General features: G+C 45.6%; 1 protein-coding gene across 2 annotated transcripts in view; it reads left to right on the top strand.

Moving 5' to 3' along the window:
- Nucleotides 1-8624: 8624 nt before the first annotated feature.
- The window catches only part of SMC6 (structural maintenance of chromosomes 6), a 120382-nt gene continuing 102626 nt past the window's right edge, over nucleotides 8625-26380 (top strand). Inside the window, exons 1-3 of one of the 2 annotated variants that reach the window (XM_077291470.1) lie at nucleotides 8625-8787; nucleotides 22825-22974; nucleotides 24182-24299. In XM_077291470.1, the coding sequence (XP_077147585.1) occupies nucleotides 22858-22974; nucleotides 24182-24299 (235 nt within the window). In that variant the 5' untranslated portion in view covers nucleotides 8625-8787; nucleotides 22825-22857. Of the gene's footprint in view, nucleotides 8788-22824; nucleotides 22975-24178; nucleotides 24300-26380 lie in introns of both variants that reach the window. The other variant, XM_077291469.1, reaches the window with a different exon arrangement.

The following is a 26380-nucleotide window of genomic DNA, read 5'->3' as shown; positions in this document are numbered from 1 at the left end:
ACTGAGAAAAAAAAATCCAGAAAATCACATTGTCTGTTTTTTTATCATTTTATTTGCATATTATGGTGGAAAATAAGTATTTGGTCAGAAACAAAATTTCATCTCAATACTTTGTAATATATCCTTTGTTGGCAATGACAGAGGTCAAACGTTTTCTGTAAGTCTTCACAAGGTTGCCTGTTGTGAATTTGCTTTTTGCTCCCTCTAGTGGTTACTAGTTTTTTGACTCTGGTTTTTCTGTCATTCCTTTTATCCGCACCTGGGTCGTTAGTTAGGGGTGTTGCTATATAAGCTCCCTGGACCTTCAGTTCAATGCCTGGCAACGTAGTTATCAGAGCTAGTCTGCTGTGCTCTTGTCTACTGATCCTGGTTCCAGTTATATCAGCTAAGTCTGCCTTTTGCTTTTTGCTATTTGTTTTGGTTTTGTATTTCTGTCCAGCTTGTTCCAAATCTATATCCTGACCTTTGCTGGAAGCTCTAGGGGGCTGGTGTTCTCCCCCCGGACCGTTAGACGGTTCGGGGGTTCTTGAATTTCCAGTGTGGATTTTGATAGGGTTTTTGTTGACCATATAAGTTACCTTTCTTTATTCTGCTATCAGTAAGCGGGCCTCTCTGTGCTAAACCTGGTTCATTTCTGTGTTTGTCATTTCCTCTTACCTCACCGTCATTATTTGTGGGGGGCTTCTATCCAGCTTTGGGGTCCCCTTCTCTGGAGGCAAGAAAGGTCTTTGTTTTCCTCTACTAGGGGTAGCTAGATTCTCCGGCTGGCGCGTGTCATCTAGAATCAACGTAGGAATGATCCCCGGCTACTTCTAGTGTTGGCGTTAGGAGTAGATATATGGTCAACCCAGTTACCACTGCCCTATGAGCTGGATTTTTGTATTCTGCAGACTTCCACGTTCCTCTGAGACCCTCGCCATTGGGGTCATAACAGTGGCCTGGCAAACTGTTATGACCCCAATGGCGAGGGTCTCAGAGGAACGTGGAAGTCTGCAGAATACAAAAATCCAGCTCATAGGGCAGTGGTAACTGGGTTGACCATATATCTACTCCTAACGCCAACACTAGAAGTAGCCGGGGATCATTCCTACGTTGATTCTAGATGACACGCGCCAGCCGGAGAATCTAGCTACCCCTAGTAGAGGAAAACAAAGACCTTTCTTGCCTCCAGAGAAGGGGACCCCAAAGCTGGATAGAAGCCCCCCACAAATAATGACGGTGAGGTAAGAGGAAATGACAAACACAGAAATGAACCAGGTTTAGCACAGAGAGGCCCGCTTACTGATAGCAGAATAAAGAAAGGTAACTTATATGGTCAACAAAAACCCTATCAAAATCCACACTGGAAATTCAAGAACCCCCGAACCGTCTAACGGTCCGGGGGGAGAACACCAGCCCCCTAGAGCTTCCAGCAAAGGTCAGGATATAGATTTGGAACAAGCTGGACAGAAATACAAAACCAAAACAAATAGCAAAAAGCAAAAGGCAGACTTAGCTGATATAACTGGAACCAGGATCAGTAGACAAGAGCACAGCAGACTAGCTCTGATAACTACGTTGCCAGGCATTGAACTGAAGGTCCAGGGAGCTTATATAGCAACACCCCTAACTAACGACCCAGGTGCGGATAAAAGGAATGACAGAAAAACCAGAGTCAAAAAACTAGTAACCACTAGAGGGAGCAAAAAGCAAATTCACAACAGTTGCCACACACTGTTGTTGGTATGTTGGCCCATTCCTCCATGCAGATCTCCTCTAGAGCAGTGATGTTTTTGGCTTTTCGCTTGGCAACACGGACTTTCAACTCCCGCCAAAGGTTTTCTATAGGGTTGAGATCTGGAGACTGGCTAGGCCACTCCAGGAGCTTGAAATGCTTCTTACGAAGCCACTCCTTCGTTGCCCTGGCGGTGTGCTTTGGATCATTGTTATGTTGAAATACCCAGCCACGTTTCATCTTCAATGCCCTTGCTGATGGAAGGAGGTTTGCACTCAAAATCTCACGATACATGGCCCCATTCATTCTTTCATGTACCCGGATCAGTCGTCCTGGCCCCTTTGCAGAGAAACAGCCCCAAAGCATGATGTTTCCACCACCATGCTTTACAGTAGGTATGGTGTTTGATGGATGCAACTCAGCATTCTTTTTCCTCCAAACACGACAAGTTGTGTTTCTACCAAACAGTTCCAGTTTGGTTTCATCAGACCATAGGACATTCTCCCAAAACTCCTCTGGATCATCCAAATGCTCTCTAGCAAACTTCAGACGGGCCCGGACATGTACTGGCTTAAGCAGTGGGACACGTCTGGCACTGCAGGATCTGAGTCCATGGTGGCGTAGTGTGTTACTTATGGTAGGCCTTGTTACATTGGTCCCAGCTCTCTGCAGTTCATTCACTAGGTCCCCCCACGTGGTTCTGGGATTTTTGCTCACCGTTCTTGTGATCATTCTGACCCCACGGGGTGGGATTTTGCATGGAGCCCCAGATCGAGGGAGATTATCAGTGGTCTTGAATGTCTTCCATTTTCTAATTATTGCTCCCACTGTTGATTTCTTCACTCCAAGCTGGTTGGCTATTGCAGATTCAGTCTTCCCAGCCTGGTGCAGGGCTACAATTTTGTTTCTGGTGTCCTTTGACAGCTCTTTGGTCTTCACCATAGTGGAGTTTGGAGTCAGACTGTTTGAGGGTGTGCACAGGTGTCTTTTTATACTGATAACAAGTTTAAACAGGTGCCATTACTACAGGTAATGAGTGGAGGAAAGAGGAGACTCTTAAAGAAGAAGTTACAGGTCTGTGAGAGCCAGAAATCTTGATTGTTTGTTTCTGACCAAATACTTATTTTCCACCATAATATGCAAATAAAATGATAAAAAAACAGACAATGTGATTTTCTGGATTTTTATTTCTCAGTTTGTCTCTCATAGTTGAGGTCTACCTATGATGTAAATTACAGACGCCTCTCATCTTTTTAAGTGGTGGAACTTGCACTATTGCTGAATGACTAAATACTTTTTTGCCCCACTGTACATCTTATTACTTCTACCCAAGTGCATGACCTTACATTTATCCCCATTAAAGCTCATTTGCCATTTATCAGCCCAAGCTTCTAGTTTACATAAATCATCCTGTAATACAAAATTGTCCTCCTCTGTCTTGATTACCCTGCAGAGTTTAGTGTCATCTGCAAATATTGAAATTCTACTGTCAGAGCAGGGATTACAGGGATAGTCGGCACCATGTGTTCTGACTGCCGCTCCCTGTCTTTAAGGATGCTCCGCCACCTGAGGTAAAGTATTCAACTTGCTTCATGATAGCAGCGCCCCTGGTGGGTCTCAATCGGACTTCTCTGAACATCTACATGGGGCTCAGGCGACCAGTGGGTCTCAATCTGACTTCTCTGAACATCTACATGGGGCTCAGGCGACCAGTGGGTCTCAATCTAGCTTATATGAACATCTCCATGGAGCCAGGTGACCGGTGGGTCTCAACCTGGCTTCTCTGAACATCTACATTGGTTTTGTGATGGTCAATGTAGCATATTTGTATTCTTCTAGCTGGGGCCATGGTCTCCTAAGCTGGCATCCAGAAGAATGTGAAGTCTGTGTCCCTCTTGATGGAGCCAAGGTGTCCTGGCAGCTGCCCTGTAGAGTGTTTCTGGCTGTAGTTTTTGTAAAGAGTTTCTCCTCTGTTCATATTGCTCAGCAGTGGTTTTCGTCTTGGAACTCTGCCATGCGGGCCATTTTTGCCCAGTCTCTTTCTTATGATGGAGTCATGAACACTGACCTTAACTGAGGCCGGCAGTTATTTGATGTTGTTGCGGGGTCTTTTGAGACCTCTTGGATGAGTTGTCGCCGCGCTCTTGGGGTGATTTTGGTCGGCTGGACACTCCTGGGAATGTTCCCCACTGTCCATGTTTTTGCCATTTATAGATAATGGCTCCCGCTTTGGTTCGCTGGAGTTCTAAAGCTCTAGAAATGGCTTCATAACTGACGTGGAGCAAGTGTGCTCGGATAAGGTGATATCTAAGCATGCTCAAGTCGTAATCAAGCATTTCAGTGTGCTCAAATACTATGCCCGCGCGGGACCCGAAGGTTTGGATTTATTTTTCACCTTAATACACATACTATATATACACACAGCGCACACTATATATATATATGTATATATATATATATATATATATATATATATATATACAGTATATATATATATATATATATATATATATATATATATATATATACATCACTATACACACACACACACACACTATATATATATATATATATACACTCACCGGCCACTTTATTAGTTACACCATGCTAGTAACGGGTTGGACCCCCTTTTGCCTTCAGAACTGCCTCAATTCTTCGTGGCATAGATTCAACAAGGTGCTGGAAGCATTCCTCAGAGATTTTGGTCCATATTGACATGATGGCATCACACAGTTGTCGCAGATTTGTTGGCTGCACATCCCAAAGATGCTCCATACAAGGCAGGATGGATCCATGCTTTCATGTTGTTTACGCCAAATTCGGACCCTACCATGTCGCAGCAGAAATCGAGACTCATCAGACCAAGCAACGTTTTTCCAATCTTCTACTGTCCAATTTTGATGAGCTTGTACAAATTGTAGCCTCAGTTTCCTGTTCTTAGCTGAAAGGAGTGGTACCCGGTGTGGTCTTCTGCTGCTGTAGCCCATCTGCCTCAAAGTTCGACGCACTGTGCGTTCAGAGATGCTCTTAGGCCTACCTTGGTTGTAACGGGTGGCGATTTGAGTCACTGTTGCCTTTCTATCAGCTCGAACCAGTCTGCCCATTCTCCTCTGACCTCTGGCATCAACAAGGCATTTCCGCCCACAGAACTGCCGCTCACTGGATTTTTTTTCTTTTTCGGACCATTCTCTGTAAACCCTAGAGATGGTTGTGCGTGAAAATCCCAGTAGATCAGCAGTTTCTGAAATACTCAGACCAGCCCTTCTGGCACCAACAACCATGCCACGTTCAAAGGCACTCAAATCACCTTTCTTCCCCATACTGATGCTCGGTTTGAACTGCAGGAGATTGTCTTGACCATGTCTACATGCCTAAATGCACTGAGTTGCCGCCATGTGATTGGCTGATTAGAAATTAAGTGTTAACAAGAAGTTGGACAGGTGTACCTAATAAAGTGGCCAGTGAGTGTATATATATATATATATATGTATATATATATATATATATATATATATATATATATATATATATATATATATATATATATATATATATATCCATGTGAAAGAAAAAATGCGGCAGCGCTCACCAATCCTTGAAGTAATGTGGATCCTTTATTCAATCATAACAAAAAAGCTTTTCACGGCTCGGGGGTGTGCATGATGGACAAGAGTGTGCAGGTGCCGACGATGGCCGTTTCGCGCTGAGTGTAGCGCTTCTACGGGTCAATGTACTGCATTGACGCATTGAAGCGCTACACTCAGCGCGAAACGGCCATCGTCGGCACCTGCACACTCTTGTCCATTATGCACACCCCTGAGCCGTGAAAAGCTTTTTTATCATGATTGAATAAAGGATCCACATTACTTCAAGGACTGGTGAGTGCTGCCGCATTTTTTCTTTCACATGGATGGATACATTGTTTTATTCTATGCGAGCACCCAATATCCTCAGGAGGGCTCCTGATAACACCAAGTACAGACTATGCCCGGTTCCCAGTAAACTGGCAGTGCTGCTCATTTTTTCTTATATATATATATATATATATATATATATATATATATATATATATATATATATATATATATATACACAGACGACACATATACAGTATGTCCTGCACCGGTGTGAGGCAGCCAGGTGGTGACGTATGGAGTGTGTGTATCGGAGGAGCCCCCCGGTCCCCCTGGCTCCCCCCTCCGGTCCCCTGTACCTTGCCGCTGTTGATGTAGTAGATCTCCACCGCCCGCCGCGCCGGCTCCACACAAGAGGAGAACACGTCGCACATGGAGGCGGCCATGATGGGAGAAGGAAGTGACCTGTGACCCGGAAACAGCTGATCGGACAACAGGTCACGTGCTAGAGGCATACCGTCTATATTATAACACCCTGGCCGTTCAGAACTGCTGCACCCCCCGCAGGAGAGCGACCCCCCCGCCCTGCAGGACAGCACCCCCCCACCCCGCAGGACAGCGCCACCCCACAGGAGAGCACCCCCCCACAGGAGAGCATCCCCCTGCGGCACATCTGACTGCTCAACTTGCCTCATTATAGTGGCACCACTGCCTGGTCTATAATCTGAGCTGCTGTTAACCTGCGATTTGAGGCTGGTGACTCGGATAAACTTATCCTCAGAAGCAGAGGTGACTCTTGGTCTTCCTTTCCTGGGGCGGTCCTCATGTGAGCCAGTTTCTTTGTAGCGCTTGATGGTTTTTGCCACTGCACTTGGGGACACTTTGGCTACGTTCATATTTGCGTTGTGCGGTGCAGCGTCGGCGACGCAACGCACAACGCAAATGTAAACGCATGCACAATGCAGCGTTTTGTGATGCATGCGTCCACTTTTGCATGGTTTTTGGCGCAGAAAAAACTGCATCATGCAGCGTCCTCTGCGCCCTGACGCATGCACCACAGTGACACATGCTTCACAAAATGCAAGTGCAACGCATGTCCATGCGCCCCCCATGTTAAATATAGGGGCGCATGATGCATGCGTCGCCGCGGCTGCGCCTGACGCAACGCTAATGTGAACGTAGCCTTTCAAAGTTTTCCCAATTTTTCGGACTGACTGACCTTCATTTCTTAAAGTAATGATGGCCACTCGTTTTTCTTTACTTAGCTGCTTTTTTCTTGCCATAATACAAATTCTAACAGTCTATTCAGTAGGACTATCAGCTGTGTATCCACCAGACTTCTGCACAACACAACTGAAGGTCCCAACCCCATTTATAAGGCAAGAAATCCCACTTATTAAACCTGACAGGGCACACCTGTGAAGTGAAAACCATTCCCGGTGACTACCTCTTGAAGCTCATCAAGAGAATGCCAAGAGTGTGCAAAGCAGTCATCAAAGCAAAAGGTGGCTACTTTGAAGAACCTAGAATATAAGACATAATTTCAGTTGTTTCACACTTTTTTATTAAGTATATAATTCCACATGTGTTAGTTCATAGTTTTGATGCCTTCAGTGTGAATGTACAATTTTCATAGTCAGGAAAATACAGAAAAATCTTTAATTGAGAAGGTGTGTCCAAACTTTTGGTCTGTACTGTGTATATATATATATATATATATATATATATATATATATATATATATATAATTGTCTAAGGGGTACTTCCGTCTTTCTGTCGGCAACTTCCGTCACGGATATTCATTCGCTGATTGGTCTCGCCAGCTGCCTGTCATGGCTGCCGCGACCAATCAGCGACGGGCACAGTCCGATTAGTCCCTCCCTACTCCTCTTCAGTCACTGCCCGGCGCCCGCTCCATACTCCCCGCAGTCACCGCTCACACAGGGTTAATGCCAGCGGTAATGGACCGCCTTATGCCGCGGGTAACTCACTCCGTTACCGCCGCTATTAACCCTGTGTGATCAAGTTTTTACTATTGAGGCTGCCTATGCAACCTCAATAGTAAAAACATCTAATGTTAAAAATAATAAAAAAAAATAACAAATCATTATATACTCACCTTCTGCCGCCTTTCTGACGCTCCGGTGACCGGTTCATGCAAGCGGCAGGTTCCGGGGCTAAGGATGGTGTGCGACAAGGACCTGCCATGACGTCACGGTCATGTGACCGCGACGTCATCACATCCTGGGACCGGAAGCTGCCGCCTGAACCGAACACCGGCGACAGAACTACAAGGGGCCCTTCGGAAGGTGAGTATATGTTTATTTTTTATTTTTTAACCTGTGACATATGTGGCTGGGCAATATACTACGTGGACATGCATATTCTAGAATACCCGATGCGTTAGAATCGGGCCACCATCTAGTGTATATATATATATTTACATTTTTCTATTTTTTTTAATTAAAATAATTGATTTTTTTGTTACGTTCCCGCTTTATAACCTTTAGCCCAGACTTTAGCCTTCAGCGGAATGTGCCAAATTAAACACAATTCTACCATGAGAAGTTTTTTGTCTTTTCCCTCTTCCCTTACACATTGTATCGGATCTAGTTTGAATATTTTCTTTCTTTCATGTAAACACTTTATTACAATAAATAAATATAGGCCTCTGTGTGTGATTGTCGCTATTGCTGCCTGTCATCAGGACCCCTGTGAATGTCATCAGAGGACAGATTTGTCCATTTTTCGTGACTTTTTAGCGTATAAGGTAAAAACAAGATATATACAATCAGTCCGGGGGGATAGGGGGCGTCAACAATTATTTCAGCAAAAAAAAGTGAAACTTTCTTTAAACAAAGTTGCAATTGATGAACTGGGCAAAAAAAAAACATCTTAAAACTAAAAACTTTGCTCACAACGATGAAATTATAAAAAAAATAAACTTTTAGCATCACAATATCCCTTCCCTATTGAAAGGTCTTCAGGACTCCACAAACATGGCCGCCGGTATCGCAGACACGGGGATAACACAATGCTCGCCCCCTAGCGGCGGCACAGCTCGGGACGCCTGATGACGTATTCCAGCTGTTTTACCGCGCAGGTGGGCGGGGCCTGGAATCCCGCTTCCTGTGCTCCGTGTGTGAGGCAGGTTGGGGCCGGGGTTTGTTGTGTTTGGTCACCGCAGGGGTCCCGTGTGCCGGTTGTGTCACCGTGGAGGTGAGTGTCGGTATAACGGACTGGTGAGTGGACTCTGCTCATAGTACTGTGTACATGGGCGGGCGGGAAAATCACATTTATTTATTTACGTCAGGTGCTCATAGAAACCAATCACAGCGCAGCTTTCATTTTGCAGGAGTAATATCTGAGATGAAAGCTGCTCTGTGATTGGTTCGTATAGGCAGCGGACTGTATAGACGTTAGTTTCCTCCCTCTGCGCTAATAGTCGGGTTGTTCAGTGCCGAACACTGGACCTTCTGCCGCCCCCCAAAAAGTGTTACTGACCCCCCACGACCAGGCGTGCGTGGCTGCCTTGTGTCACAGGCTTCAACTTTTCTGCTTGCTGCCAGTGAATGGAAACCATTTCTGTGGTGGGAGCGGAGCAGAACTAGACATCAATATTTCACACTTTCCCCTTCTGGCAGGTGGTAAGAACGTTTCCAGTTACTAACAAGCAAGCAGAGGTCTTATGTGGAAACAGTCAGCTGATTCATATTGGCTAAAACATGGGCAGCAAGAACTTCAGTCAGAAAACAGAAGATCTGCCGGAAACCAAACTAACCAGGCACAGCCGCCCCAGCCGGCTCCTCCCAGCGCTGCTAGGGGTGTATGACAAGTCTCTCCCATAGGGGGCGACCTGTTATCACCTGCAGTGGTCTTGGGGTAAGACTGGGGACGAGTCTCGGCTTGTCTGGTTCCCCAGATCTTCAAACTACACTGTGGGCAGAATTATTAGGCAAGTTGTATTTTGATCACATGATATGTTTTATACATGTTGTCCTACTCGAAGCTGTTCAGGCTTGAGAGCCAACTACCAATTAAGTAAATCAGGTGATGTGCATCTCTGTAATGAGGAGGGGTGTTGTCTAATGGCATCAAAACCCTATATAAGGTGTGCTTAATTATTAGGCAACGTTCTTTCCTTTGGCAAAATGGGTCAGAAGAGAGATTTGACGCTCTGAAAAGTCCAAAATTGTGAGATGTCTTGCAGAGGGATGCAGCAGTCTTGAAATTGCCAAACTTTTGAAGCGTGATCTCCGAACAATCAAGTGTTTCATGGCAAATAGCCAACTGGGTCGCAAGAAGCGATTTGGGCAAAAAAGGTGCAAAATAACTGCCCATGAATTGAGGAAAATCAAGCGTCAAGATGCCATTTGCCACCAGTTTTGCCATATTTCAGAGCTGCAACGTTACTGGAGTAACAAAAAGCACAAGGTGTGCAATACTCAGGGACATGGCCAAGGTAAGGAAGGCTGAAAAACGACCACCTTTGTACAAGAAACATTAGATAAAACGTCAAAGACTGGGCCAAGAAATATCTTAAGACTGACCTTTCAAAGGTTTTATGGACTGATGAAATGAGTGACTCTTGATGGGCCAGAGACTGGATCAGTAGAGGGCAGGGAGCTCCACTCCGACTCAGACGCCAGCAAGGTGGAGGTGGGGGACTGGTATGGGCTGGTAGCATCAAAGATGGACTTGTGGGACCTTTTCGGGTTGAGGATGGAGTGAAGCTCAACTCCCAGACCTACTGCCAGTTTCTGGAAGACAACTTCTTCAAGCAGTGGTACAGGAAGAAGTCAGTATCGTTCAAGAAAAACATGATTTTCATGCAGGACAATGCTCCATCACATGCCTCCAACTACTCCACAGCGTGGCTGGCCAGTAAAGGTCTCAAAGAAGAAAAAATAATGACATGGCCCCTTGTTCTCCTGATCTGAACCCCATAGAGAACCTGTGGTCCCTCATAAAATGTGAGATCTACAGGGAGGGAAAACAGTCCACCTCTCGGAACAGTGTCTGGAGGCTGTGGTGGCTGCTGGACCCAATGTTGATCGTAAACAGATCAAGCAATTGACAGAATCTATGGGTGGAAGGCTGCTGAGTGTCATCATAAAGAAAGGGGGCTATATTGGGCACTCATTTTTTGGGGTTTGGTTTTTGCATGTCAGAAATGTTTATTTCTAAATTTTGTGCAGTTATATTGGTTTACCTGGTGAAAATAAACAAGTGAGGTGGGAATATATACAAGAGGAAGGAGTAAACAAAACATTACCAAAAGAAAATTCTTTTATTAATAAATACATTTACAAACAAACAAGTGTAATTTTTAAGTACAAAAAAATCAAGATAAAATGACATGGGCAAGCACAGGCAGCAGCGCTCAGCTGCAGACTAACGTCCGCATTATATTATCAATCACCAAACACATATCGCTACATAGTGAATATCCATATATAACTGCCCCAAAGTAAAGCGCTATGTTAAGTAATGTGCTTACCCATCGTGAGTCCAGACCGGCAAGAGTCTCCCCGCAAGCTCTGATGCGCGTTTCGCGTGCCCGCTTTGCTACTTCCCCTTTTGAGAAAGCGGGCACACGAAACGCGCGTCAAGGGTTGCGGGGAGACTCTTGCCGGTTTGGACTCACGATGGGTAAGCACATTACTTAACATAGCGCTTTACTTTGGGGCAGTTATATATGGATATTCACTATGTAGCGATATGTGTTTGGTGATTGATAATATAATGCGGACGTTAGTCTGCACCTGAGCTTGCCCATGTCATACTACTGACCGGTTGGATCTCCTCAGGATACTGACATTGTTTCCTCCTTGTTTTATCTTGATCTTTTTGTACTTAAGGCCATGTGCACACGTACAGTATTTTTCGCTTTTTTTTGGCGTTTTTTTGCTATAAAAACGTGAAAAAAACGCTTAAATATGCCTCCTATTATTTACAGTGTATTCCGCATTTCTTGTGCAAATGTTGCATTTTTTTCCGCGAAAAAATCGCATCGCGGAAAAAAAAGCAACATGTTCATTAAATTTGCGGAATTGCGGGGATTCCGCACACCTAGGAATGCATTGATCTGCTTACTTTCCGCATGTGGCTGTGCACACCATGCGGGAAGTAAGCAGATCATGTGCGGTTGGTACCCAGGGTGGAGGAGAGGAGACTCTCCTCCACGGACTGGGCACCATATAATTGGTAAAAAAAAAAAGAATTAAAATAAAAAATAGTGATATACTCACCTTCGATGGCCCCGGAGTCTTCCCGCCTCTCAGCGGTGCATGCTGCCGCTTCTGTTCCTATAGATGGTGTGTGTGAAGGACCTGCGATGACGTCACTGTCTTGTGATTGGTCACGAGACCGCTCATGTGACCGCTCACGTGACTGCGACGTCATCGAAGGTCCTGCACACACACACCATCTATAGGAACCGACGCCGCTGAGGAGATCGGCTGTCTGCAGGTGAGTATAACCATTTTTACTCTTCGCCACGACAGCACCCTACTGGAGAGAGGGATCCGCCCCGCAGGAACAGGAAACCTATTGAGAAATAAATGGGGGCGGTCCGCCTCTCCTCCTCAGTTTAGGTTTCCTGTTCCTGCGGGAACGACAGGACTCTTACTGAGAAGACATACCTGGGCTTGCATGCCGCCTGCGCAGTATCCGTGAGAACGGCAGGGGCTGCGGCTCAGAAGCAGCGTCGGGGGAGTTCCGTTAGACGGCTCCCCCCTCGTCTGATGGAGCGGGCAGACGGCCGGGTCCGGGAAAGGCCGACCGGCGTCCTTCCCAGCGTGCGGTACGGCAGCAGGAGCCGGGTAAGGTGACCTTCCAGCGGCCGGCGTGGAATCCCGGGCCGCGCGTGCGCCGACCGCCGCACATACAGGCTACCCCGGAAGTGGTTCTTGGACTTCCGGGGCGCCTAGGCCGGATCCAGGGCGGGGGAGCCGGCACTGATCTGCGCATGCGCGAGAAAAAAAAAAAAAAAAAACGTTTTGGCGCTCTATTTAAAGCGCTCACTAACGCTGAATCGGCGATGCAGAGATGTCATCCCCAGGTGCCATGGACCCTACAACCGGAGTTCCAGTACCCCCCGCCAAAGATCACGCCAGAGGATCCTCGGACACCGCTCGTAAAAGCGACGGTTCCAGAACAGGATCTCGGCCTTCTGATCCGGTATTATTTGCTTCACTGGGTGAGTTGTGAACTCTACCTATTAAGCTAACGCTGTCTCCCTATCTCTCTCTTTTCCCTTTCTCTCTCTACTTACACGCTTAGAGCAAAAAACGACAAAAAACGAAGCACAGGGAATGTGCCTTGTGTAACCAGCCCCTCCCTGACTCATACCCCAAAAAACTTTGTGAGGACTGTTTAAAAGAAACACAGGGAGCAGCAGTGTCCATTACGGACCTACGGGCCATTATTAGAGAAGAACTAAAAAATATGACCCAGGAAAAACCGCGTAGTTCTAAATCTAAAACGCCAACACTTGTGTCAGACTCCGACAGTGACCAACCGATACTGTCAGATGCCTCCCTATCATCATGTCCAGCGTCATCATCCTCATCAGAGATTGAGGGACGCTCATGTTTCCCCTTGGACAGTGTGGACAACTTGGTAAAATCTATTCGAAATACCATGGGGTGTGAGGAGTCTAAGGGTGCGCAAACCGCGCAAGAAATAATGTTCGCGGGTTTGGCAGACAGAAAGAGGAGATGTTTTCCGGTTATTCCAGCAGTGAAAACATTGATTAAAAGAGAGTGGGAGAAGCAAGATCAGAGAGGCTTTCTACCCTCAGCCTCAAAACGCAAATATCCGTTTAGTGAGGAGGAGCTTCTTACTTGGACCAAAGTCCCTAAGGTCGACGCAGCTGTAGCCTCTACCTCCAAACAATCCACTCTACCTGTGGAGGATGCGGGACTATTGGTCGATCCTTTGGATCGTAAGGCTGAATCATCCCTTAAACGTTCCTGGGAAGCGGCTACAGGGATATTCAAACCTGCAGTAGCCAGCACTTGCGCGGCCCGGTCAATGATCATCTGGATTGATCAGTTAGACCAGCAAATTGAAAAGAAAAGCTCGAGGGAAAAACTAAGAGCAGCCATCCCTTTAATACGAGGAGCAGCGGCCTTTCTGGCAGACGCCTCCGCCGACTCACTCCGTTTAGCAGCAAGATCTGCGGGCCTTGTAAATAACGCAAGAAGAGCCCTATGGATGAAGAGTTGGAAAGGGGACGCGCAATCTAAGTCTAAAATATGCGCAATCCCATGTGAGGGTGAGTACCTCTTTGGTAAAACCTTAGATGAGATACTCAAAAAGGCAAAGGACAGGAAGAAAGCTTTTCCTGAAACCTCTATTCCGTTTTACAGGAGAGCCTTTAAAAGGAGGCCGTTTGGCAAAAGGAGGCAAACGGATAGTTCTACAACATGGACCCCTAAGGACGACAAGCAGAGAGGTACCATGTTTAGAAGACCCAACCCCCCAAAAGACAAATACTGAGGACATACCAGTTGGGGGCAGACTTAAATTTTTCACCACCCAATGGGAGAAGATAACATCTAGCTCGTGGGTTTTAAATATCGTCCGAGATGGAATTAAATTAAAATTCTCTCGTGTACCCCACGAGTCTTATATTATAACAACTCTCAGCTCGCCTATACAGCAACAGGCTTTAGAGCTTGAAATTCAAACCCTAATATCAAAACGGGTCCTAGTCCAAGTGCCAGTGGGACAGGAGGGTAGGGGATTCTATTCTCCCCTATTCTTAATCTCTAAGCCCGACGGTTCTTTCAGAACCATCATAAACCTTAAAAAACTCAATTCATTCATTGAAAATTATACATTTAAAATGGAGTCCATTAGGTCCACCATAAAACTCCTCTTCCCAAACTGTATGATGGGGGGCATTGATCTAAAGGATGCTTACTATCATCTCCCCATTCATAACAGATACCAAAAATTCCTCAGAGTGGCGGTAAAAATCAACAACGAGGTTCGTCACTTCCAGTATGCGGCCTTACCCTTCGGCCTCTCAACAGCGCCGAGGATCTTCACCAAGATAATGCTAGAGGTGATGGCATACCTACGCCAGAAGGAAACTTTGATTGTGCCCTATCTGGATGACTTTTTGGTAATAGGAAATTCAGTTACTCAATGTGCCGATCGTTTGGCTCACGCAATTTCCTCTCTACAGGACCTGGGCTGGATAATCAATACCGACAAATCCAGACTCACTCCGCTTTCCCGTCAGGCGTTTTTGGGGTTCCAGTTAGACTCCATATCCCAAAAGTGTCTCCTGCCGCAGGTAAAAATCCTACTGATCAGACACAAAGTCCTAGCCGCAATAACTAATCCTCGTATATCCCTAAGACAAGCTATGTCGTTACTAGGGTCTCTTATCTCTTGTATACCAGCAGTGAGATGGGCTCAACACCACACTCGAGTCCTACAACATCAAATTTTACAAGAGGATAGACGGTTATTTGGTCACCTAAATACAAAAATAACCTTATCTCAGGAGGTTTTAACTTCCTTAGAGTGGTGGCTAGACTCAAACCATTTGTTGAGTGGGGTTCCATGGGTAATAACGCCATCTCACACCATAACCACTGACGCCAGTCCTCATGGATGGGGCGCTCATATGGGGAACGATTATTGCCAGGGTTTATGGAGCAGGGAAGAAAATTGCAGCTCCTCTAACTTTAAAGAACTGAATGCTGTAAAATACGCCTTATACCATTTCCTCCCACAGATTCGGGGGAAAGACGTCAGAGTCCTGTCCGACAACACCACCACGGTGGCGTATCTAAATCGGCAAGGAGGTACGCGATCAGAGACTCTGATGTCTTCTGCTACGGAAATCTTAAATCTAGCAGAAAGTCACCTAACATCCCTTACTGCATTGCACATAAGGGGAGCAAGCAATCAGCAGGCGGACTTCTTAAGCAGACACACCCTGAGGCAAGGAGAGTGGTGTCTAAACCAGCAGATATTTCTGGACATAATATCTCTTTGGGGCCGTCCTCAGATAGATCTCTTCGCCACAAGGAAAAACAGAAAAGTCCGGAGATTTGCTTCTCTATCTCCAGCGGATCATCCGGACATTCTGGACGCTCTCCAAGCCCCTTGGCAGTTCAGTCTGGCGTACGCGTTTCCTCCGATCATATTGCTTCCTCAAGTTATACGCAAAATCAGGGAAGAAGGGGCGAGAGTTGTACTGATAGCTCCATTCTGGCCCAAGAGACCATGGTTCTCATGGTTACAGACCATGTCGGTCTCAGATCCTTGGGTCCTCCCCTCAACGCCCAACCTTCTCTTCCAGGGTCCGTTTTTCCACCCTCAGGTGGACAATCTACACCTGACGGCCTGGAACTTGAGAGGCAGATGTTAAGATCGAGAGGATTCTCGGGGGGTTTAATTGATACGCTTCTCCATAGTAGAAAACCCTCCACCACAAAAATCTATACAAGAGTATGGAGAAAATTTTTTCAATTCCATACATCTACCGACACATCAGAAATTCCGATACATTCTATCCTGGAGTTTCTTCAAAAAGGGAGAGAACTAGGTCTAACTGTAAACACCTTAAAGGTTCATGTTTCAGCGCTAGGAGCCCTCTATGGCCATAACATCGCGGGGGATAGATGGGTATCCAGATTTATTACGGCCTGCGAAAGAATGAATCCAGTTAACATACCTAGGATTCCACCCTGGGATTTAAATTTAGTCTTACAAGCCCTAACAGACTCTCCATTCGAGCCAATAGACTCAATACCAATTAAATGTCTATCACTAAAAACGGCCCTCTTGGTAGCACTGACTTCAGCTAGGAGAATCAGTGACATCCAAGCACTCTCTATAGATCCACCTTTTTTGTTAACCTTTCAGGATAAGCTAATTCTTAAACCAGACCCTTCCTACCTGCCCAAAGTAGCAAAAAAATTCCACAGGTCACAAGAAATAATCTTGCCCACTTTCTTCAGTAATCCATCCACTCCTGAAGAACAAAAATATCACACTCTAGACGTTAAAAGAGTAGTGTTAAAATACATTGAAAAGACCAGCAGCTGGCGACAGAGTAGGGCTCTGTTTATTTCCTTCCAGGGCGTCAAGAAGGGTCATGGAGTAACAAAAAGCACCTTATCCCGGTGGATCAGAGAGGCTATCAGACTGGCTTACTCCGCGAGGAAAGAAAACCCTCCGGAAGGCATAACGGCACACTCTACCAGAGCGATGGCATCCTCCTGGGCAGAGAGGGGAGACGTCCCGATTGAAACTATATGTAAGGCGGCAACGTGGTCAAACCCTTCTACATTTTATAACCACTATAGGCTAGACCTATCGTCAACTTCTGACCTAGACTTTGGCAGGACTGTCCTCAGCACGGTGGTCCCCTCCCTAGGTGATGGTCTCTGAAAGATCTCCAGTAGGGTGCTGTCGTGGCGAAGAGTAAAAAGCCGGATTACTCACCGGTAATGCTCTTTTAGTGAGTCCACGACAGCACCCTCTTACATCCCTTCCGTAGATTAATATAATACATATTATTTGAGTAAAATCCTTTTAATCATAAGCAAATAAGTTTAAACAATGAAATAAATGATATTTGCCTAATACTGGCGGTCCTCCGGGTACTCTGAAATCAAAACTGAGGAGGAGAGGCGGACCGCCCCCATTTATTTCTCAATAGGTTTCCTGTTCCTGCGGGGCGGATCCCTCTCTCCAGTAGGGTGCTGTCGTGGACTCACTAAAAGAGCATTACCGGTGAGTAATCCGGCTTTTTTTTATTATTTTTAAACATTCTATCTTTTACTATTAATGCTGCATAGGCTGCATCTATAGTAAAAAGTTGGTCACACTTGTCAAACACTATGTTTGACAAGTGTGACCAACCTGTCAGTCAGTTTTCCAAGCGATGCTACAGATCGCTTGGAAAACTTTAGCATTCTGCAAGCTAATTTCGCTTGCAAATTGCTAAAAAAAAGCGAAAAAAACGGGAAAAAAACGCAAAAAAAAAATGCGGATTTCTTGCAGAAAATTTCCGGTTTTCTTCAGGAAATTTCTGCAAGAAATCCTAACGTGTGCACATACCCTAAAAATTTCACTTGTTTGTTTGTACATTTATTAAATTAATATTCTTTTATTTCTTTTGTTAATGTTTTGTTTACTCCTTCCTCTTGTATTTATATTTATACTGGAGTACTACATTGGAGTTTTCATTGTTGTATGAGTTGGGGAGAGCTGGAGACTAAAATATGCTCTTGGCCCATGTGATTACTACGTGCTGTTTGATTCTGATAATTGAGATGGGAATATATTTGGTATTTGATATGAGTCTTTTGGGTTGATTGAGAACATAGTTGTTGATCAATCTACTATATAATTGTCTAAGGGTCACTTCCGTCTTTTTGTCCTTCTATCTTTCTGTCACGGATATTCATTGGTCTCGGCCTCTGTCTGTCATGGAATCCAAGTTGCTGATTGGTCTCGCCAGCTGCCTGTCATGGCTGCCGCGACCAATCATCGACGGCCACAGTCCGATTAGTCCCTCCCTACTCCTCTGCAGTCAGTGCCCGGCGCCCGCTCCATACTCCCCTCCAGTCACCGCTCACACAGGGTTAATGCCGGCGGTAACGGACCACGTTATGCCGCGGCTAACTCACTCCGTTACCGCCCCTATTAACCCTGTGTGACCAAGTTTTTACTATTGATGCTGCCTATGCAGCGTCAATAGTAAAAACATCTAATGTTTAAAAAAAATTAAAAATCATTATATACTCACCTTTCCCGCTCCTCGCGACGCTCCGGTGACCGCTCCATGCAAGCGGCAGATTCTGGTGGCAAGGATGGTCTGCGAGAAGGACCTTCCATGACGTCACGGTCATGTGACCGCGACGTCATCACAGGGCCTGCACGAGAAGGAGGCGACAGGTCTGCAAGGGGCCCTGGAAGGTGTTTTGTTATTTTTTAACCTGTGACATACGTGGCTGGGCAATATACTACGTGGCTCTGTGCTGTATACTACGTGGCTGGGCAATATACTACGTGGCTGGGCAATATACTACGTGGCTGGGCAATATACTACGTGGCTGGGCAATATACTACGTGGCTGGGCAATATACTACGTGGCTGGGCAATATACTACGTGGCTGGGCAATATACTACGTGGCTGGGCAATATACTACGTGGCTGGGCAATATACTACGTGGCTGGGCAATATACTACGTGGCTGGGCAATATACTACGTGGCTGGGCAATATACTACGTGGCTGGGCAATATACTACGTGGCTGGGCAATATACTACGTGGCTGGGCAATATACTACGTGGCTGGGCAATATACTACGTGGCTGGGCAATATACTACGTGGCTGGGCAATATACTACGTGGCTCTGTGCTGTATACTACGTGACTGGCCAATATGCTACGTGGCTCTGTGCTGTATACTACGTCACTGGGCAATATACTACGTGGACATGCATATTTTAGAATACCCGATACGTTAGAATCGGGCCACCATCTACTAATAAAAATAATCCTCTAAAATACAACTTGCCTAATGATTCTGCACACAGTGTGTTTTTTTCTGAAATGCCACAATGAGTGTTTGAGGAAAATATTATCTGCTGCCTTCTTGCTATCTGCGGCACAACTCTGCTGATGCGTTCCCTTTAAAAACTTTACTAAAACAAATAGTATAAAGTCACAGACATTTTTAGTTCTATAGGGATTACACTTTTTCTTGTATTTAGAGGTGTGGACCAAAGTCCAAAGTAATTTTCCTCATAAATACCTATTTAATTCCATAATCTTAACTATTTTCTGAGCAAGTTCTCCCACTTTAAAAGATGATAGGCTTGTAATTGACATCATAGGTAGACCACAACTATGAGAGTCAACATGAGAAAACAAATCCAGTAAAATGGCATTGTCTGATTTGGTAAGATTTATTTTGCAAATTATGGTGGAACATAATTATTTGGTCATTAACAAAAGTTCATTTCAATATTTTGTTATATATCCTTTGTTGGCATTAGCAGTGGTGAAACATTTCCTGTTAGTCTTCACAAGGTGGGCACACACTGTTGGTGGTATGTTGGCCCATTCCTCTGTGCAGATCTCCTCTAGAGCAGTAATGTTTTGGGCCTGTCGCTGGGGAACACGGACTTTCAACTCCCTCCAAAGGTTTTCTATGAGGTTGAGATCTGGAGACTGGCTGGGCAACTCCAGAACTTTCATATGATTCTTACGAAGCCACTCCTTCGTTGCCCTGGCAGTGTGCTTGGGATCATTATCATGCTGAAAGACCCATCCACGTTTCATCTTCAATGCCCTTGCTGGTGGAAGGAGGTTTGTGTTGTGAATTCTGTTGTGGGTTCTGCTCTTAGGCTCCCTCCGGTGGTTATAAGTGGTAGTGCTGCTGTTTGTCCTTCACAACAGTCATCAGCTGCTTCCACTTTGGACGGGGCTATTTAGTCTGGCTCCTTCCTTTACTGAGTGCCAGTTGTCCATTGATTTCTAGGGATCCACATCTCTGCTTGGTTTCTCCTTCTGGATTGTCCAAATCATCAAAGATAAGTCCTGGCTCTGTTTTTGCAGTCCACATGCGGTGGACTTAATAGCTCTGTGAATTGCTATGTTTTTTCTTGTCCAGCTTTGTCTGTGTTAAGATTTACTCAGCCAAGTTGGAAGCTCTGGAGTCAGAGTTAGGCTAGGTTCACATTGCGTTAGGGCAATCCGTTTAGCGCTAGCAGATTGCGCTAACGCAATGTTTATTTAGGGGCCGCGTTCAGGGGTCGCGTTAACGTCCCCGCTCTCGCAGATCCCCGATCTGCGAGAGCGGGGAACGGACCTCGGGCGCGCCGCGGACGCTGCAAGCAGCGTCCGAGGCGCGTCACAGAAGAACGGCACATCACTAGCGCGAGCTGAAAAAGGCACGCGCTAGTGATGCGCTGCAGGCGAAATTTACATTGCTGTCAATGGGTGCGCTAACGGACCCGTTGCACGGCGTTAATTGCGACATTTTCGCCGTGCAACGCTGTCCGTTAGCGATCACCCACTAACGCAATGTGAACCTAGCCTTACCCTCCATGCCTTTAGTTAGGTGTGGAGATTTTTGTATTCTCTGTGGTGGATTTTGTAGTATTTTTTATACTGACCGCACAGTACTCTTTCCTGTCTTTTCTTTCTAGGTAGCGTGGCCTCCTTTGCTAAATTCTGTTTTCAGTCTGCGTTTGTAATTTCCCTCTCCTCTCACAGTCAATATTTGTGGGGGGCTGCCTTTCCTTTGGGAATTTTCTCTGAGGCAAGATAGTATTCCTGTTTCTTTCTTTAGGTGTAATTAGTCCTCCGGCCGTGACGAGGTGTCTAGGGAGTGCCAGGAACATCCCACGGCTACTTCTAGTTGATGTGTTAAGTTCAGGGTCTGCGGTCAGTATAGAGGCCACCTACTCCAGAGCTCGTCCATGCTGCTCCTAGGCCACCAGTTCATAACAGGTTTGCACTCAAAATCTCACAATACATGGCCCCATTCATTTTTTCATGTACACGGATTCATCGTCTTGGTCCCTTTGCAGAGAAGCAGCCCCAAAGCATGATGTTGCCACCCCCATGCTTCACAGTAGGTATGGTGTTCTTTTGGATGCAACTCAGCATTCTGTCTCCTCCAAACACGACGAGTTTTGTTTCTACCAAACAGTTCTACTTTGGTTTCATCAGACCATATGACATTCTCCCAATACTCTTCTGGATAATCCAAATGCTCTCTAGCAAACTTCAGATGGGCCCGGACATGTACTGGCTTAAGCAGGGGGACACGTCTGGCACTGCAGGATCTGAGTCCCTGGCGGCGTAGTGTGTTACTGATGGTAGCTTTTGTTACGGTGGTCCCAGCTCTATGCAGGTCTATCACTAGGTCCCCCCGTGTGGTTCTGGGATTTTTGCTCACCATTCTTGTGATCGTTTTGACCCCACGGGGTGAGATTTTACGTGGAGCCCCAGATCGAGTCAGATCATCAGTCTTTGGTCTTCACAATAGTGGAGTTTGGAGTGTGACTGTTTGAGGTTGAGGAGAGGTGTCTTTTATACTGATAACGAGGTCAAACCGGTGCCATTACTACAGGTAATGAGTGGAGGACAGAGGAGCCTCTTAAAGAAGAAGTTACAGGTCTGTGAGAGCCAGAAATCTTGCATGTTTTAGGTGACCAATAATTATTTTCCACTGTATTTTGCAAAATAAATGTTGCCAAATCAGACAAGGTGATTTTCTGGATTTGTTTTCTCATTTTGACTCTCATAGTTGTGGTCTACCTATGATGTCAATTACAGGCCTCTCTCATCTTTTTAAGTGGGAGAACTTGCACAATTGGTCGCTGGCTAAATACTTTTTTTCTTCACTGTAACGACTTTTCTTTCTCTTTTTTTTTTTTTTTTTCCTTTTTGTACTGCTTGATTTGTTTAAGTACGACCAGTGCATGCTATGATACTCAAATGAAGCCTCATGGCTGGGCTAGTCCCTGCGCGATGTGCACAGTGACAGAGCGCTCTCTTACTGACTCAAATCAGTAGTAAGAAGCTGGCGACAGCTCTTTTTCAGAATACCCGGTATGCAGCAACCAGTTACGTCACTTGCTGGGGCATCGTTTATATCTGCACGCCTGGTACTCTGACAACACATTCAGGTGTGAGCTGATTATTATTGATCTGAGCTGGTGAGAGAGTGCACTGTCACTGTGCACAGCACACAGGGACTAGCCCAGCCCCAGGAAATGAGCATCATTGATGACACTTCGTTTCAGGTAGGGGGCAGTGATTACAGCCCCTACCTGTTATCTGTGGCTGTGGGAACCCTATGATTCTCCTCCACATGTAATCTAGGGGGATGGAAGCTGCGCTAGGGAAGCTGAGGGTCTTACTGCTGTTTATCTTAGAAAGAAGAGACCCCCGCTCTTACAATGTCAGGGGGTTAGATGGGTTTGAAATGAATTCTGCTACTTTTGCTAAGTAGAAAGAGGTAAGAGAGATCATTCTGCTGTCACTGCTGGATGATTATTGCTGTGTCTACTGCTAAGCTATAGGAGTCCCTGCATCTGATCCTACTGCTAGAAAGGGGGTCTTCTACCGAGGAGACGCTGCTGCTGTTTCTTGGGGGTGCGGGCTGCTATGGTGTAAGCTCGGTCTTGCAGTGTAGATGATGTCTTACACGTAGTAGATGAACCTGCATTGAGAGAACTTTTGTGCTTTTTGTCATTTGCAGAGTTTTTAAATTATTTTTATTGCTTCATGAGCAATGGTTAAAAGAAAGGAATCGAGTCCACTGAACACAGCTGGAAATGGGAAGAGAGCGCGAGCTGACGATGATCATGAAGCCCAAGCTTCTACCTACGTGAACGGGGAATCTCAGTCCGTGAGTACAGGAGCTTTGTTCCTTTGCTTATTCCATGCATTTGTCATGGCTTATTGTTTGCATATCTGGATGTGTAAGATACGATGAATGTACAATCCCATATAGCATGTGATAATATCTGAGCTGTGTTCCACTTTTTGTGATCCTCCAGTTTTATATCGGGTCCTTGAGTACGCAGGCAATCCCGTATGGTTTTTTTGGCTGTCTAAGGGTATGTGCACACGTTGTGGATTTTGCTGCGGATCGCAGCGGTTTTGACGCTGTGGATTCGCAGCTGTTTTCCATGAGTTTACAATACCATGTAAACCTATGGAAACTAAATCCGCAGTGCACATTATGCGGAAAAAAATGCGCGGAAACGCTGCTTTGTTTATTCCTCAGCATGTCAATTCTTTGTGCGGATTCTGCAGCGGTTTACAACTGCTCCATAATAGGAATCCGCAGGTGGAATTCGCACAAAAAACACATAAAATCTGCGGAAAATCCGCATGTAAAGCGCAGTGCTTTTTACCTGCGGATTTCTCAAAACAGGTGTGGAAAAATCCGCAGAGGTTACTTCTACGTGTGCACATATTCTAACAGCCACGAAACATGCGGGGTGGGGACTCAAGCACATCGCTGGATCACCTGCCATACTCGAGTAGAGAGCATTAAATTTAGAGGAATTTTTCACAGAAAAAAAAGGTAATTGTGGTAAAGAAAGTACTTTTTATGGTGGTTACATTGGAAAAATAATGAGCTTATGATTGTTGAAGCAACAGTCAACATTTAAAGGGGTTGTCCTCTTTCTGAATGCTTTTCCCTATATGTACAGTTCGTTATAAAAAACAAACAAACAAGCTAGTGTATTACTCACCCTGCCAGGGTCCAGAGGCGTTTCTCCGCCGATGCCTCGGTCTCTGTTGATTGCATATACCAGTGTCATCATTGAGCTGAGCAGCTCAAGTGATATAGACCAAGTGATTGGCTGAGCTCATTGATTGGCTGCAGCGATGTCGATGGAGAACTTGGCAGTGGTGTAGACTCAGCGCTGAACCTGGGGAGGGTAAGTAATAAATGAGTCTGTTGTGTTTTGTTTAGTTTTTTTAACCATCGCATATAGAGAAAAGTTTTCCTGGAGGGGGCTGAGGAAATGAAAAATGTGACTATTTCCATTAGCTTTGCATAAAGGAGAGCGTTCTGTTTTGATGTGATCGTGTTTTAGCAGAGCACCGCTGAAGTTGGTATTATTGAAAGCATCTCCTTGAAGAACTTCATGTGCCATGCGATGCTGGGGCCGTTCCAATTTGGACCAAACGTCAACTTTATTGTTGGGAACAATGGAAGTAAGTGATGAAGATGAGATCCCAGTTACTTGTTATTTGGATCCTGCCAAGACTTCCTGCCCACGCGTGGCTCAGCCTGTTTGTCAGTGCTGTGTACGTAATAACTCCTGTAACTTTGTTTCAGCCCATCACTATTTTGCAAATAGAAACATTCTTGTTCACATTCATTCACAGAGAAGAATCTGCTGCACTCCTCAGTCTAGGCACTTTTCTGTGAACTACACAGCCTCTGGAATGTATTTTTTTTCTACACTGATACATCGTAGCAAACTATGTGAACAGCTGAAGTTGCTGCTGTGTTTAGTTTACTGATTATTGCTATTCACACTTTCCTTTACAGATTAGGTAAATGAGCTTTGTATATCTTTATGCTGCGCTTTTAGGGTATGTGCACACGCTGTGGATTTTGCTGCAGATTCGCAATGGATTGGTCGCTGCAGATTTGCAGCAGTTTTCCATGCATTTACAGTACCATGTAAACCTATGGAAAACAGAATCCGCAGTGCACATGCTGCAGAAAAAAATGCACGGAAACACTGCTTTGTTTATTCAGCAGCATGTCAATTCTTTGTGCGGATTCCGCAGCGGTTTACACCTGCTCCATAATAGAAATCCACAGGTGTAAAACCGCATGTGAAATCCGCACAAAAACCGCCAAAAAAATGTGGTAAATCCGCAGTAATGACCAAAATCAGTCTGGAAAAATCTGCAAGACTTTCCACAACGTGTGCACGTAGCCTTATGGCTTCACCATTAAAGGGAACCTGCCACCCCCAAAATCGCGGGTGAGGTAAGCCCACCGGCATCAGGGGCTTATCTACAGCATTCTGTAATGCTGTAGATAAGCCGCCGATGTATCCTAAAAGATGAGAAAAAGACATTAGATTATACTCACCCAGGGGCGTTCCCGCTGCTGCTACGGGTACGGTGCCTCCCATCTTCATCAGATGACGTCTTCTTCTGGTCTTCACGCTGCAGCTCCTGCGCAGGCGTACTTTGTCTGCCCTGTTGAGGGCAGAGCAAAGTACTGCAGTGTGCAGGCGCCGGGCCTCTCTGACCTTTCCCGGCGCCTGCACACTGCAGTACTTTGCTCTGCCCTCAACAGGACAGACAAAGTACGCCTGCGCTGGAGCCGCAGCCTGAAGACAAGAAGAGGACGTCATCTGATGAAGATGGGAGGCGCCGGACCCGTAGCAGCAGCGGGAACGCCCCTGGGTGAGTATAATCTAATGTCTTTTTCTCATCTTTTAGGATACATCGGCGGCTTATCTACAGCATTACAGAATGCTGTAGATAAGCCCCTGATGCCGGTGGGCTTACCACACCCGCGATTTTAGGGGTGACAGGTTCCCTTTAAGTGTAAATTACGCTTTCCTTTATTAAAGGCTCTGGATACCCTTAACACGGTAAAAAAAAAAATCTTATTTTTAACTCTCTAAAGAAAAACAGTTGCACTAACGTCAAGTCTCCGAAGTTATTTATTATTTTACAACGTGCTCCTAATTTCAGTGATTTCTTATGTGGGCATATCCCTCCCAGTAATGCATGCTGGATGAGAGGCCTTTGTGACGAGGATGATGCATCAGCGCAGCTTCGCTACTGAATCAATTTCTCCTGTAGTTCGTGTGGGAACTCACCCTTCTTTTGCTGATCCTAAGGGGTGTAAGATTCTCCTTCCCACCTGTGATCTCCTTCCCATTACAGACTGTAAAGTTAGGGTATGTGCACACGCTGCGGATTTTGCTGCGGATCCGCAGCAGTTTCCCATGCGTTTACAGTACAATGTAAACCTATGGGAAATAAAATCCGCAGTGCACATGCTGCGGAAAAAAACTTGCGGAAATGCAGCGGTTTACATTCCGCAGCATGTCAATTCTTTGTGCGGATTCCGCTGCGGGTTTACACCTGCTCCAATAGAAAACTGCAGGTGTAAACCCGCAGCGGAATCCGCAATAAAAACCGCGATGAATCCGCAGGAAAAAGCGCAGCGGTTTTGCCCTGCAGATTTATCAAATCCGCTGCGGAAAAATCTGCAGTGGACCATTCTACGTGTGCACATACCCTTAGCTTTCTTCTCTGTT

The sequence above is a fragment of the Ranitomeya variabilis genome, chromosome 2 (assembly GCF_051348905.1).
Source record: "Ranitomeya variabilis isolate aRanVar5 chromosome 2, aRanVar5.hap1, whole genome shotgun sequence".
In the NCBI taxonomy this organism is placed as follows: domain Eukaryota; kingdom Metazoa; phylum Chordata; class Amphibia; order Anura; family Dendrobatidae; genus Ranitomeya; species Ranitomeya variabilis.
Note: the sequence above shows the minus strand (reverse complement) of the source record. Positions and strands in the feature narration are given on the sequence as shown.